We start from the raw sequence: 14,953 nt of genomic DNA, 5'->3' as shown, positions 1-14,953 counted from the left end.
GTAAGCCCTGAAGCTTACTTAGACAGTGTGTCTGGCAGAACAGCAAGCTTTTGAAATCCATCTTCAGGAAGTTTCTTGGTGACTCACTAAGTTTTTATTGAAAGGTGGCTGAATGACAGGTAGGAAGTATGTTGCCCCAAAGGAGGGGCACATTTGTGAAGATGTTCTTGGTTTGATGTTTTGGGATTTTCATTGAGTGAAGAGAAAGTTAATGCAGAAGGTCCACTGACAAAAATGTTCTGAGCTGGAGTTCACACCTCTGAAATACCTGGTTTGACACAGAGACAAAGTGCTTATTTCAGGCAGAAGCGAAGTATGAGCTAAAATAAACACACACAAAAGACCTTCCAGTTGTATTTATAGACCAACTATTAGGTATTAAAATAAGCTTTGGTAATGTAAACATTTTCAGTGTTTGATGACTACTTGAATATTCTTTGCTCAGACATGACTATGTTTCATAATGAGTGACATTACCAGAAGTCTTTTTTTTTTTTTTTAATTTTTATAGTGGTAAACACTGTGCAGTGGCTTTAAGGATTCTTTGTATAAGTGTAGTGACTCATGTGCCTTCCTCATTCCCTAAACATGTGGTTTCTCCTTTGGAGAGGTCACTTCATGGGGATTTGGTATAAGAGGATTTTCCACAATCAAGTAGACAGTCTGCCAAAGCTTGCTCTATCAGTCATCGTAATATCAAAAATCTGTAATGTAATTTCGATCTTATGGTCTGGTATTTGGCTCTGCTGTTTTACCTCCAAGACTCCTGTCCACTTCTTCTCACATTTTTTAACGTTCTGCGGGATTTTCATAAGTGTTCTGTCATTAATGCTGTTCATTTACTAAAATGCCAGTAAACGGTATGTGCATATTAATTTAGAATTAACAAAGAAAGATCTGAAAAAAAAATTCCCTTTGGTCTTAATTTAATTGTTAACACGGAGCAAAATGGTCCCTTCTGGGTTTTTTTTGTTTTTTTTTTTGTGAGTAACAACATGTCCAGCACTATTTGGGTTACTTAACATTAAGTTATCTGTACTTTTAGCTCCATTGACTAGTAATGCTAAACTAAGTATACTGTTCTTGAATTTTGAATTTAAAGTTAAATGATTTGTGTTTTAGAAGAAAATGTTCAAATGGTGTAGCACTTTTAATGACTGTAATAATAATTACTAAGTAAAACAGTAGGATCTTGGTATATCAATTTAGAAGTAAAATTTGCTGTCAGAGCATGGATTCAAAAGTCTCAGTTCCATAGAGCATTTTGCTAGACTCAGCTGGGAACAGTGCACACAAGGTCTGATTTTAATTTGTGTAGAATTTCCATGAATAACAAAGTCTAATTAAGACATCCATTAAAAGTCCTTAACGTTAATTCAGTGTGGAAAATCTTAGAGTTCCATTGGATTTTTTTTTTTAACTGATGTCTTAATTAGGCGCTGTTAGGGGAAAAATTATGCAAATTAAAATCAGGGCCTTAGTGTTCTGCATTTCTTTAATTATTCAGTGCTTGTTTTACGTATATTTCAATTTCTTTATAAGTTAAGAGGGCATGTTAGGTGATAATCTGCCTATATTGTTCTCAGTTTTTCTTCATATTTTCAAGGTAAAGACCGAGCTTCTGAGAAGCATCTTACTCTCATCTCAATTAAAAAAAAAAATTCCCTCTCAGGATTTTGTATAATAGGAGCAATGTACTATAAGTAGGATAATCCTTTCCTAATGCTGTTCATCTTCAGATAAGATGTCTCTCTTTTCATATCTACAATATGAAAGTTCATCTATTAGCAACCTTAAAAGACAAGCTTTATAGTGTAGCTTCATCTGTTTTGAACCAACAGAAAACTGAAAAGAAATAACCTTTCCATTCTTCTGACCCTGAGTTTCAGGAAAGTTGTCTCTATTGGCTTGGGAGTTCTTTCTTTGTCACTTTCACTTTTTTTAAATGAGAGAAACATCTGTTTGTTGGTTTATGTCGATTCAATTCCAGTAGACAAGGCTTGCAGGGTGGGCAAGGTAATATATTTGGTGGCAGCATTTTCTTGACAATATTGTTATTTTTCTCTTCTATGCTCTCAGGTAGGTGCTGTCAAACTGTTTTGGTGAACACAATATACAGAAAGGCTTTTTACCATCGAATGTACCACCGATGATAAAACATGATCACTATTTTTTTCTTGGGGGAGATATATAAAGCAGTCTTTTGCAGTGGTCGCACAACCAAAAGTTGATGGTCTTCTTTAGAAACAAATTGCTTTTTCCCTTTGAAAGGAAAAGTGGGTCTTTATTATAAACTGCAGAGTTGTTTTTGCAGGAACATTATATCTGCTTTGATGTTTAACTTCAACTCAAAACCAGGTAATTTGCACTTCAAAATAGGGCTCTTGATATTCACCTTTTTAGCTCTAAAAATGGGGAAAAAATGAGGACTTGTTGACCTGTTGTCAACTGTTCCTTTCCAGTATCCCCCAGGGCTGCACTGATTTTGACTGTTAAGTCGAGCAACTGAGATGCTTTGTCCTCCCCACAGCAGTTTGGAGATTAATTGCATTGCTGCTACACCGATTAGAGTGAGACAGTCATGCTATTTAATGGAATATTTTAAATAAAATTAGTCTAAGATATAACTCTCTCCTAGGTCTCCGTAGGGGGAAAAAATCTGGTCAGTTTTCCTGACTTAAATACTTAATTTACTCATGATGAATATGTAGGATATTCAAAAGTTCATTTTCTTTATAGAATAAATAATGTGGCCTCTGAGGCACCCAACTAAGACTTACTTCATGTCTCTAAGTTCTAATAGTGAAGTGTTCTTAGCTGTTTATCTTTTTCTTTAAAGAAACGTCTACTTGTAATTTATGTGCAGGCATTTAGATAAATATTCTGTTTCATTGCTTTTTTGACTTTGAAAGTGGTACAGATTATAAAGACTAAACATTTGTGGAGAACACCCTCATAGCAAATTGTTGTGTACGTTATGTACTGGTGAATTCCAACATGAGCATAATTAAAAATACCATTCTCTGTCTAGAAAAGTACATTCCAGTATTTCTTCAAACAGTGTTCCCTTAGAATTTTGTCTCCCACTATGGACACTAGGCTAAAACTCAGATAATAATATCTTTTCTATCACTGCCTAGCGGATTTTCTCTTTGATTCTCACAGATGTCAACAATCAGTGTTTTGTGTCACTCTCCATGCCCAGCAATGGAAGAGTAACTCAAAAAGCAGAGTATATTTGATTGCCCTCTGCTTCACTTCAGCACGTTTTAATTTACGTTGGAAATCTTTTATTTGTAGGTGTAGGGTTGGACCTAGTTCAGCGTTTTATATCATTGTGTGGACGCTGGAATTTTAAATATTTAAAATATCATTCTACCTGCTTATATTAGTAAATCGTCACAAGTCGAGTGGAGATTCTAAGATCAAAATTGCCTGATGTGTGTTTCTGAGTGCACCTGTGTGTGAGCAAGGGCTAGCATTTTTGTATGCCAAAGGATGGGCCTTGACTATAAATGATGGGAATTGTTGAGTTTGACTCCTTTGGTCTCCTAGAAATTCTTGTCTTCCTTGTCTCAGTGATATCATCATTTAGGTAAATTTTGTGTTCTGAAAGCCAAAAGTGACCATGAAGAGCAGATAAGAAGGTAGCACTGATTCTCATTCTCACTAGCTCAGTAAGGACTTCTGTTTTAGCCTCGGGCTCAGCATTGAAGTCTCCACTTGAGTTTTCTGTCCAACTCAGTGGAAGGATCAGTTCTACCTGGCTCTCGGGGTGTTGTAAAGATGACTGAACCTATATAAAGTGCTTTGAAGCTGAAGACTTTCTTTAAATGCTGCTGCTTCTTATGACTACTAACCACTGACGAGCCTCTCTGACTCAGATCTGAGAGAGCTTGTGTGGCGGTTGCACACAGCACGCGGGGTCCACTCAGCTGTGTGTGCTGAGTGGAGTTGTTGGACGAGACGACTGCCTTTTGGAGTGTTTCACCCGGAATTCTGTTTTTGTTTTGTAGCCTAACAGCAGTGGTCAAGTAGTAGGGAAAGTGCCTGGCCATTTCACTCCTGTCTTGGCACCCTCTCCCCATCCCAGTGCAGTGCGACCTGTGACCCTGACCATGACAGATACTAAACCCATCACTACATCCACTGAAGGTGAGGCAGCTTCACCTACAGCAACCAGTAAGTATTTCTGTAGGAAATGAGAAATGTCCATCAAAGGCGCCGTTGGATATCTGATCCAAGGTGGAAAACATGGCAACTTTTCCAGCTACCCGACCCGATGGAGATTTCTCATTTATGTGGAACTAGCAGGCATGAATGTGGCCTGGCCCTCGCAAGCTCTCTCTTATCAAATTTCACTCAGTGCATCCTATTTGAAAAGGGAGAAGCTTATTTGTTTGAGTAAATAGCTATAACATAAATAATAAGTCATGCCTGCTTGTTCAAGGTATACATTGAAAATGCACTGAATAACATAACAGTGTACAAGGTTTTTATATCACCCGAAGAGAGATTAGGTAATTGTTAGTTATTGGAGCGTTCCTATAGAAATTAAGCCCCTTCACAAGGCAGGCTGAACCAGTACCTCTGTAAGATAATTGCATGTTTACATCACTGCAGGTTATGTCATTGTGAGGAACAGTCACACAATGTTGGGTGGAGAAAACACTTCAGAGCTGAGTATTAGGCACATGTAAGCTACCTGCACTTTCATTGTCTGCAACTTTTAAAAAAATTTTTTTGATTATTTAGCCTATTATGGTGCATCAGGTATTAGGATTTTTAGCGTGGCCATAACATTTTAAATGTCAGAGATTTAGCCAGTGAATTTACATCGCACATACCAATAACCCAAATGATTCCTTCGCTTCTTTGTATAGAGTACTCATAAGTACACAGGAGTTATTACCCAGTTTTTCAATTGGCTTCATCCAAACTGCCAGCTTTTTAGAACTGGAGCTGGTGTGCACAGGTTGGTAAAGTGGAATGATAAAATTCCAGTCGGGAGGCATTAGCGTGCTTCTCGTCAATTATACTTATACGTTAAATCCAGAGCTTCTATTTTCATTTTTAGAACAAGAAAATCCCTATGCTCTGGAAATTCCTGTGTGAAATTACAGAGATTTAGAAGTACCACTGGTTCTTTCTTTCTTGGCCATTGGAAAGTGCTCTTTTTTTGTGGCCTCTGAAAGACTAGGAAGGAACCCTACAAGAAAAACGGATAATACTTGGAGTGTACAGTGAACTCGGCATTTCTTTCTCAAAGTTCATGAGGCCCCATCAAATAATAAAACCACACAAGCTTGTAATTCCCATCAGTAATCATTAATTCTCAGTAACTGGTTTGTTGATAGAGGGTCCTACACTAGTGAACACTTCCCTGAATGCACAGATGGATGAGACCCAGTCAAGGAAGAAAAAGAATCCTTTGTGCTACAGGTTAGCTATGTACATTACAGTCACTAAAATGCTACATCCAAATTTTAAAAGTGGATGCCTTGGGCATCTTTGAGCAAACAAAGTCAACACTTTAAATAAAAGCAAATAAAAAGCAAAGCTTTTTAAGTAGTTGAAAGTTGCAGAAACTTCTGGTACCTACTCTTATACTGACATTAATAGATTACATTCAAGGGAAGATCAGACCGAAACGATCACAGCTCACCTATGGGAGTACTGTCAGCCTGTTTGTTAATGAATTGTTCTTATACTCACATACAGGTTGATCAAAAAGAGATCTTATTTGACTTATAAAATCATAAAATATTCAAAGGAATGTTTTGGTTGTATAAAGATGGCTGCATCAGTCCATTTTCCACTCCTGCACAAAAGCGATATAGTGAGTCGTTTTTCTTTCCTAGAAACAAAGTTGTCGCTGCCCCTCCCCAGGCGCCACTGATGAGAAATTAGCCATTGAATTCATAAATCAGAAAAATTAAGGAAAACACAGAGGCCAAGGAAACCTCTTTCTCGTGGTTGAAAAGAAAGAATAGCACAGACTTGGTGCCCACTCTCTTAAGGGTGAGGCTCTTCTTCAATGGTGTGTGTTGACTTCCAGAGGTCTGGAGATTGAATAGGGGACACTGGCTGCTTAGGGCTGCTCTTGAGTGAGCCCTTCATTCAGGAATAACTAAAAGGTGAATTGTGAGCATCTTCACTGTTTTAAAAAGTTGACCTAAAAAAGCCTCAATGGGCCAAATGAACATGGCAGAATTAATGTATTCGTTTTAAAAACGCCTTTTAAGAATTAACGTCTGGATTCCTCATTAATCTGATGGTTTTAAACCAAATATTATAGCTTTCTTCAGACCTATAGATGTAACATAAGTGATGAAAATTTACTTTTTCTGTTTATTCTGACATGGAACAATGGGATTGCTTAGCGCTGGGAAGATACATTAGTCCTTTCCTTTGTGAAAAAGAACAAACATCTTTAGGACTAGGGAGATGTTTTCTTTGAAAAATTCACTCTGCACCAAAAAGTACCTGTACAAAAAGTACTTGCAAGGTGAGACCGTAATAATTTAAGGAGTATTCACCATATGTCAACTCCCTCTCTGGACCAATCACAAAAAAATTGACTTTTTGTGCTTCTGGAAAAGAAATGATTTTTTTTCAGAAACATTTCTATCAAACTTAAGGGCATTTTCACATTAAATAAAATACTGAGCTAATTCACTCTATATGATATAATAAAATAGCCTTCTCCTTTATGTTAATAATGTTAGATATTCTTTTTAGTAAGACTTTTCAGTAAGACATTTTTCATCCTATATCATTCAAGCACATCTGCTTAAATCCCATCATTTAAACCTTTCACTTTTTCCTGACAGACTTACAGTCTGCTTTTACATTTAGAATCACAGACCATCATTGATTATCCCATTATTAGACAACCAGGATCTTGTAAAAGGTACATCTAGGAAAGGGACCCTTCTATTTAGCCAGTCCTTGGTACTCCTGCAAGACTGTAACCAGAGCATGTGTGAGATGCCCACACCAAAGGATGGGATATGGTTACTGGATAGATTTTTTGGGAGGGGGATAAACCAGTCAACTCGAGGTCAACTGTCATTTATATCAGTGGTATTCACTCACACGAAAGAGGAGAGAAAGACATTGTGTTTTGTTTTTGGTTTTTTTTTTTTTTTGGTTGCAAGTCCCACTTCTCTGGGTTTCTTTGGCGTGGACAGGGTGTTCATTTGATAGTTCGCAATTTTTATCTTTGTTTTTGTTCTTCCTTAATCAGCCTACACAGCCTCAGGCACATCTCAAGCCAATCGATATGTGGGACTAAGCCCAAGAGACCCATCCTTCCTACATCAGCAACAGGTGGGCAAGTTTCACCCAGGTGTGATGGTGTAGCCACGCTTTTGCATTGGTGCTTTTTCTCCATGCTGCCTCTCAGATCTTGACTCAGAACGGGGCTCACGGGGCTTCTGAGAAAGAAATTGATCATTTCATTTTCCAAAATATCTTCTCATTTATCCATTGTTTCTCGCCTCTCTAAACAGGGTGTCTCAAATTGGCTCAAGACCTTTTCCTTCTCTGTAGCATATTTCATAACATCCATGAATAAACAGTGTTTCAGCCAGAGTATTTTTCTGTTTTACTGGCTATTGAGAGCTCACCAGCCTATACCTTCCAAAGACAAAAATTGTCAATTGATTTAAAAGCCGATTAAAGTAGGAGCACTACACAATTCACAATTTGTGTTTTTTTTTGAGCTCTTTCATATTTTCCAGATGTTTTACTCCTCATTTTGGTATTTTAGTCCAAGAAGATGAGTTTTGAAGCTAAAATCTCAGGCGACGCATCCTTCCTATTTTAATAGGTTTAAATCGGTTTACTGATTTCGGATGTGATAAAACACTTTTTTTTGGTTCTGCTTTCTAACCTCATTTATGTTTCAAGTAGCATTTTAAATTTCACATCTCATTAATGCTGTAAATTTAATGCAAATGAAGTGTTTACCCAAACTGTGAAAATATACAGCCAGGATTAATGGTAGCTTATAAACAAATTAGCCATAGTCAAAAGCGTGGACCATACAAATACAGAAATCCCACGATTCTAGTTACGGGATGACAGAAATCATTCTAAACGCTTCCAAATTTAAATATATTTTATGACGCATATGTTTGCTGCTCTCAAGTTTTGATAGCAGAGCAGTTTGAAATTAACAGTGTGCAAAATATTGCATGGGGAAAATATCTATAATGAATCAGAAAGAGCTGGTATTAATGAGCTTGCTCTTCATTTATAATATAAGTTGTATGTGCAACTGAGTTTTTACAGATGTAGCGAGCCTGCGCAGGTACTCATGCCAGCTTCTTTTGTTCTAGACTTGTCCACCTAGTTTATGCTTATCATGCCTATCTGTGCCTCATGTGGAACTTTCAAGTCCTGCCCAGTTGCAGGCCAAGGTGGCAGACTGCTTATATTAAAGGTCACCACATGCAGAGTTCAGAGAAAATCGTAAAGATGATAGCTTATTCAAGATACTTGATGTTTTGCCAGGTTTAAAAAAAAGCAAAACAAAACAAAACAAAAGAGTGAGAGCTAACTGAAAACATCTGTACACAGTTATGAAAATACCAAATAATAATTAGTGGTTTTGCCAGCCATTGGCTTTTCAACATAATTTTCTGAAATGTTGCTTTTTTCACCTCTAAAATTGCTATAATATGAAATATGCTATAATTACTGTAATATGGTTCTATTTGACAAATGTATATGTTCCTTGTGTTTTTTAGAAACATATGCAGGATTCATAGGTTTAGAAACTTATTCTCTTACAACTCATTTCGCATATTTTCAGAAATATTCTTGTCATGAGACTTGCATTCTTAATGACATGTCTCTAGTTTTCAGTTAACATTTAATTCATAGAATCGTGCCTCTGTTATTTAAACCTTTAGCCCAAACACATTTAGAATATTATAACCACTTTCATGTATTTAGAAGCAATCTTCCCATCCTCCTGTCCTAACCTAAGGCAGCTTTAAGTTTTTAATTTATAACTTATGACTGTCATTAGAGCCTCATGTAATTATGATCACAAAAATTGATTATCTAAAAGTTATTTCTTCTTTCACATGTCCAAGGATAAATCAAGAAAACTTAACAAGCATCAGGAAAATACTAGTCTTAACGTAGATAGAGTTCTGAGCACATTTTAATTGAAAAAAAAAAAAGAATATATATATATATATATATATATATGAGTTCTAGAACTACAAACTTTTTTCATCAAAGGCTGCCACTTGTTATTTAAGTAGACAATGTCAAGTGAAGACCTCTTACAATATAAATATGATTAGATGGGTCAAATATGGTGTACACTTATGGAATATATAATGTGTATTGATCTTTGAAAGAAAAATTATATAAGCTTCATAATGAAAAATATAATGTTCAGTTTTAAGTGCCATACAGACAGATAATTTGTCCTCTGTATAGTGAAAGAATTAGTGCTACTTTTTGAATTGAAGAAGCCCTATATGCCAATTCATAATAAGCTACAATTTGAGGCATGCAGAAAATGAGTGTATATGCGTATCATACTATACACGTAGATTACTAAACTAAGGCTCTAGTTAAAAGCTTTCAATTACTTTAATCCTTTCAAATTTTAACAGAATCCTAGAGATGAAGTTTTATGTTTACTGTCCAGGAACAGAGGGACAGGAACAGTTGAAATGACTTCAGTAGAGTAAAGGTTATTCTTTCGTACAGCAGAAATGAGATTGATTTACTGTGTCCTTTCATTACTTTCCAAAGATTTAAAAGAGACCACTCTTCTAGCAGCAGGTTTTAAATGCATTTGGTTTAAAGTACTCAGTGATGAATGGAAAGAAAAATCAAGGGGTACATGAAATAAAGGTAATCAATCATTTTATATTAGCTGGGAGAAATTCAAAATTAGAAAGGCAATGGTTTTAGTCTGAGAGAGTTCTTTTAAACATTCCCCTTAGCTTTTAATATACATGACCCCTTAAGAATAAATATTGTCACCAGGTACATTCTTCAGTTTATTGGCGACTGCTTTATAAAGATTTATCCTTTTAGGTTATGAAAAGTATTGATGTGCATTGTTGAGTGCTATTTTTTTCTTAGAAAAGAACTTTAATATAGCCTACATAAATTAGAGATAACAATAAATTTAAAATTGTTGAATAATTTTGACTGTCTTATAAATAATCCTTCCACACAATGACACTAAAGCAGAGCTTTCAATATAATTATTCCTAACACACAAGGACACTGACTTCTTAAATTAAGATGGGAAATATTAAAATTAACCCTGTACTCCACTGGTAAGAGTAATACATTCATTTTGGCAAATCTGAATACTAAAAGCATAAGCTTTTATAACCATTAACTTGGAATACATGCAGTTGTTATTAGTAATTATACATCACTGTGCTCCTTTTTATAATGGTTATTACTGATCATTACTGGTTGCTAACTGCCTTGAAATATAGTTTTTCTGACACAGGAATTCCACTACCATTCTTAATGTGATATCTCATTTGAATCTGAAAAATAAAATCACATAATCTTGAAGAATATGTCAAAAAAGATTTCTTTAAAACAATTGATTATTTTCCATTAAAAACAGTCCTCTAATTAGTCATAATAATCAGCTCATGCCAGCTGATCAGAACTTTAAAGTTTCCCTTTATCTCTTAACTCAATCTTGAGTGTTTTTCAAGGTCTGGAACTAGACTGTCTTTGAGATGATTGGCTTATTTAATGCATTCACTATTGGCATGGGGGAAATCTTAAAATCAGAACTTCAATTGGAACTTCATTCTTTAACTTTTCTGTTGGACGATGGTGTGGTGGCTTGAAGAACTTGTGGGTTTTTGGCAAACCGAACTCTTTAGTCTCTGCTGAGAAATGTCTTTTTATGATTTGGAACTTTTTCAGAAGTGTCAAGGACCTCCTCTCTGGCTTAACTTCACAGAAGTTTAGTAAAATGCGGTGTTTCCTTTCCTCCTTATACTTCCTGAACACACTGTGCACATTCATTATGATAGGCAGTGAAGAAACCACACTTCCTAAATTTCATCTCCCCAAGAATATGGGAATTATATAGCAGAGTAGTGGGTATTGCTTAGAAAATACAGAAATTTTTGTATAATCCAGTCTAACAATTTTAGTATAAATGGCAAATATGAGACAGCTTACTTGAATTAGCACCAATTTCATATTGATCAGCCTCATAATGAACTTGCTAAATTGCAGGCCTTCTTTCTTTGTAGTCATAGAAAGTTTGGTAATATAAAAAGGTCTAGTTAATTTGATCACCGTTATACTAGAGTGTAAGGCCATAATAAAAGTATAAATCCTTACTGTTATACATCAGTACAACATATTTACAAAGCCCTTATTGCAAGTTGGAAAAAAAGTTTGTAGCTAAGAAGCTTCTTGTTTGGAAATAAAAGATTAGTATTCGAAGTAATTCGATTACTATTCATATCAATTACTATTCAAATACTATTACTCTTTGAGTGTCGTGTAGGCAAGGATAATGATCCAGATCTTAGGTGTTGCCCCTTGGGCAGATTTTTGAGGGAAACTAGATGGTCCCCATGCTTGTTTTTCTGAAACTCATTGAGTTGGGCTAAGGTACATATTAACCTTTGATATGGATTTGAGATTTGAGATGGAGCAAATGGGAGGTCACTTTTGCCTTCCCTGAGACAACAAAGTCAAGCCAGCTCTAGTTTATAAAATACAAGGCTTGTTTTCATAACCTCAAAATTATAATCTCCTGACTATATATGCTACTTATCATTAGAGCTAATGAATCAGTGGGCTGATCGACTCAAGTCCTTGCATTACTTCTCACAGTTGCATGGATTTTACTGGTGCCCGGGCTTCCGCATGTTACATCTCTTGCATGATTGTATGATGCTCTTATTTCAATTTCAGTCACTGGGCTACTTTCTATGAAAATATTTCAACACTTTTCTTGATAAAAATTTGAAACTAGAATTTGAAAGGACTTTTCATGACACTAAAAATTTCTGTTACACCCAATGGCCTTTTTAAGACGTTGCCTCTGTACGATTTTATGTTTGTTTATCTAAGATATTCATTGAAATCCCTTTATAATATTTGTCCTGACAAATGGCAAAGCCAAAGCTAGGTACGTTAAAACCACTGGCAAGGTAGTCTTTTATTAAAGGCAAGCAATTGAAAGGCCACAAGTAGACTATCAACAAACTTTTCAATAAAGTCAGGAAGCAGGCTATCAACACTTGGGCTGTTCTTATTGTGTCTGTTATCATAATTGACAGCTTGACGTAAAACCCTATCACATGACTTCTGGGTAGGTATGTAAATGGATAAGAGGTCACCTTTCACATATGCTAGCTGGAAAGGAAACACATTTAAAGGAAGTTTCACTCAAAATAATGGCTATGCAAATGTTTAGCTTTTTGGCTAGTTCTTAAAATAAAAAAAAAAAAAATAAAAAACCTTCCAAAGTCTGTCTTTTATCATTCATTCATTCACTTACTTTTATTGGGTATCAAAGGCTAATATCCAGATAAATTATTCTAGAGAACATAAAAATAAAATCGTTTGCTCTAACCTTAAATTTCAGTCAATGCAATCACAAGGGAGACGATTTTCTTTTCTGAAATTTTTAACTTCAGAAGGTCTAAGCAGAATCAGGGAAATAAAGGAAATTATGAAGAGTTATAATTATAGACATTTTAGCCTTAAATATTCTTGAGCTGCACATGAAAAGTAGGGTAGGAAAAGAATAATGACAGGCAAACTTGTGTCGTGGCAGACAAACAGGGATTAGGAGTCAGAAGGTGTGGTTTTAGTGACATGACAGGACATGTCTAACCTTGGACAGGCCTTTAAACCTTTCTGTCCTGTTCTTATCTTGGAAAGGAAAATGAAGAGGTTGAACTACATGATCTCCAAGTTCCCCTGAAATCTTAAATTTTACAGATGAAAGTAGCCTCCATTTAAAAATTAAAAAAAAAAACTTTTCATTTTCTAGTTCTTATGATTTATGGTCAGTAGTGTTTATTTAGTTCATGAACTATGCATACCCATTTAACTTAATCCTACCGTGTTTATTAAATATCAAGAAGCACGGTTTTCAGAAATTGATATTAGATGTAACTTTAAGGTACCAGGATGACCTTGAATATCTTTTTCATTTTTATATGTTTACATGCTCCACCTGTATCCCAATTTTATCTTGACCATTTTGTTTGTTCAGTAAAGCTACATCCTTTTCATTCAGAGGCCATTTTATTTGCTCTCTGGTAGGTGATTAATAAAATAAAAATCAACTAATCTAAGAGTTAAGAGGAAAATATGAATCCTGAAGGATTAATCGTTTTAATCACCCCACCCCCAAAAGCACCCCCACCCCCAAAAAATCTGTTTCTTTGGGGGCTATCTGGAGAAATGAAGAAACCTAGAAGAACATAAAACACACCTTTCAAGATATTCCCTTGAGGGTCCCTGTAAGCTTAAAAAAAAGAAAAACAAAAAGATAAATTTACCTGTGTTGATTATTCTGTTTACAGTTTAATGGTTTATTGGTTCAACGGAAAGCTGTTGTCATCATAAGGGACTGTTAGTACTGTTTGCTGAGTCCAGCAAAGTAGAACATTTTCTTACCTTCTTTCTTTTGTTCCCAAAGCTAATTGTGAGGCATTTAACAAAAGCCCGTGTTAATAACAATGGAGGGCCGTCATGTGAATAAACAAACTCTTATTCTGAAATCACAGGCAATGTTGATTCTACCTGCATGAATATTTGAGTGTCGTGTAGGCAAGGATAATGATCCAGATCTTAGGTGTTTCCCCTTGGGCAGATTTTTGAGGGGAACTAGGTGGTCCCCATGCTTGTTTTTCTGAAACTCATTGAGTTGGGCTAAGAACAAGGTTCTCATTCCAGAGATTTTAGGGACATCATCTTAAGAACATATGCAGTGAAAACTTTACCTTCACTTCTTTCTTAGTTTGGATTTTTTCAACCCCATCCCTTCACTCATAGCTTTTTTGAAGGAGAATCTTAAACTTCCTTACCTCACCTTCTGTTTGCTTTTGGAAATCTGGGCATAATTGTTTTAATATAAAATTTACCTTAATTTTCTAGACAATCTTATGTCATGTTTGTGGATGCATATAAATTAAAGAATTAAAATTATTTATATGTGTGCATTTCTGTGAGGATGTGCATATGATCAGATCTGTCAAAGAGTCTGTATTGTTACAAATGTACGAGTTGCTACAAACACAACTTTAACAAACTAAATTTCTAAACTACTTTGCCCCTGGTGTTTTAAACTTGATTACTATAGGGGGAAAAAGTATCTCCCTATTTTTTGAGGAAAAATACTTGGAAAAATCACTAGGGCGTTGTTGAAGCTTTGCAGAAAATTTTTATGTTAATGAAAGGCATGTACTTATGTACCACTTAAAATTAAAGATTTAAAATTTAATTTAAAAAAAGAATTGATAGCTAAATTACATAACACCTACCCTCTCACAGGACAGAAATTGAGGAATCACTACCCTAAACTTAAATAAGATTATCACCTATTATTTTAAACATTTAAAGTCTAAAGTAAAATCCGTTTTGGTTAGGAATTCTGAATTATGCTAATACCAAGAATATTTAACATGTTCCAAAAAGAAGCTTAAATACACTTAACCTTTCATCACCTGAGAATCTGTTCAAAATTTGCTGAGTCAGGACTATCTTATTCAAACAAGATTCTTAGGAATTGATTTCATTAGGAATTAGTATCATGGAAATTTTCAGTGAATATACAGTTTCTATTTTAATTGTTTATTGTTTCCCCTGTCCACACGATCACCTTTAAAATTTTGCTTAATCAAGAGGTTAATTATTAATTCAAAGGCTCTTGGTCAAGTAACCTGGTTAAGTAAGTTATAACATATAA

General features: G+C 35.3%; 1 protein-coding gene across 15 annotated transcripts in view; it reads left to right on the top strand.

The window, feature by feature from the left end:
- Positions 1–14,953, top strand: part of NFIB (nuclear factor I B) — a 450,728-nt gene that overhangs the window by 413,157 nt on the left and 22,618 nt on the right. For 8 of the 15 annotated variants that reach the window (XM_060300938.1, XM_060300944.2, XM_060300936.1 and 5 more), the window contains 2 exons: positions 4,017–4,182; positions 7,250–7,332. The exons of 4 other annotated variants lie outside the window; for them this stretch is intronic. In XM_060300938.1, the coding sequence (XP_060156921.1) occupies positions 4,017–4,182; positions 7,250–7,332 (249 nt within the window). The remainder of the gene's footprint in view (positions 1–4,016; positions 4,183–7,249; positions 7,333–14,953) is intronic. 3 more of the 15 variants (XM_060300937.1, XM_060300946.2, XM_060300941.2) reach the window with 1 other exon arrangement.

Source organism: Globicephala melas, chromosome 6 (assembly GCF_963455315.2).
Source record: "Globicephala melas chromosome 6, mGloMel1.2, whole genome shotgun sequence".
NCBI lineage: Eukaryota > Metazoa > Chordata > Mammalia > Artiodactyla > Delphinidae > Globicephala > Globicephala melas.
The sequence above is the reverse complement of the archived record's forward strand: the minus strand, read 5'-3'. Positions and strand labels throughout refer to the sequence as shown.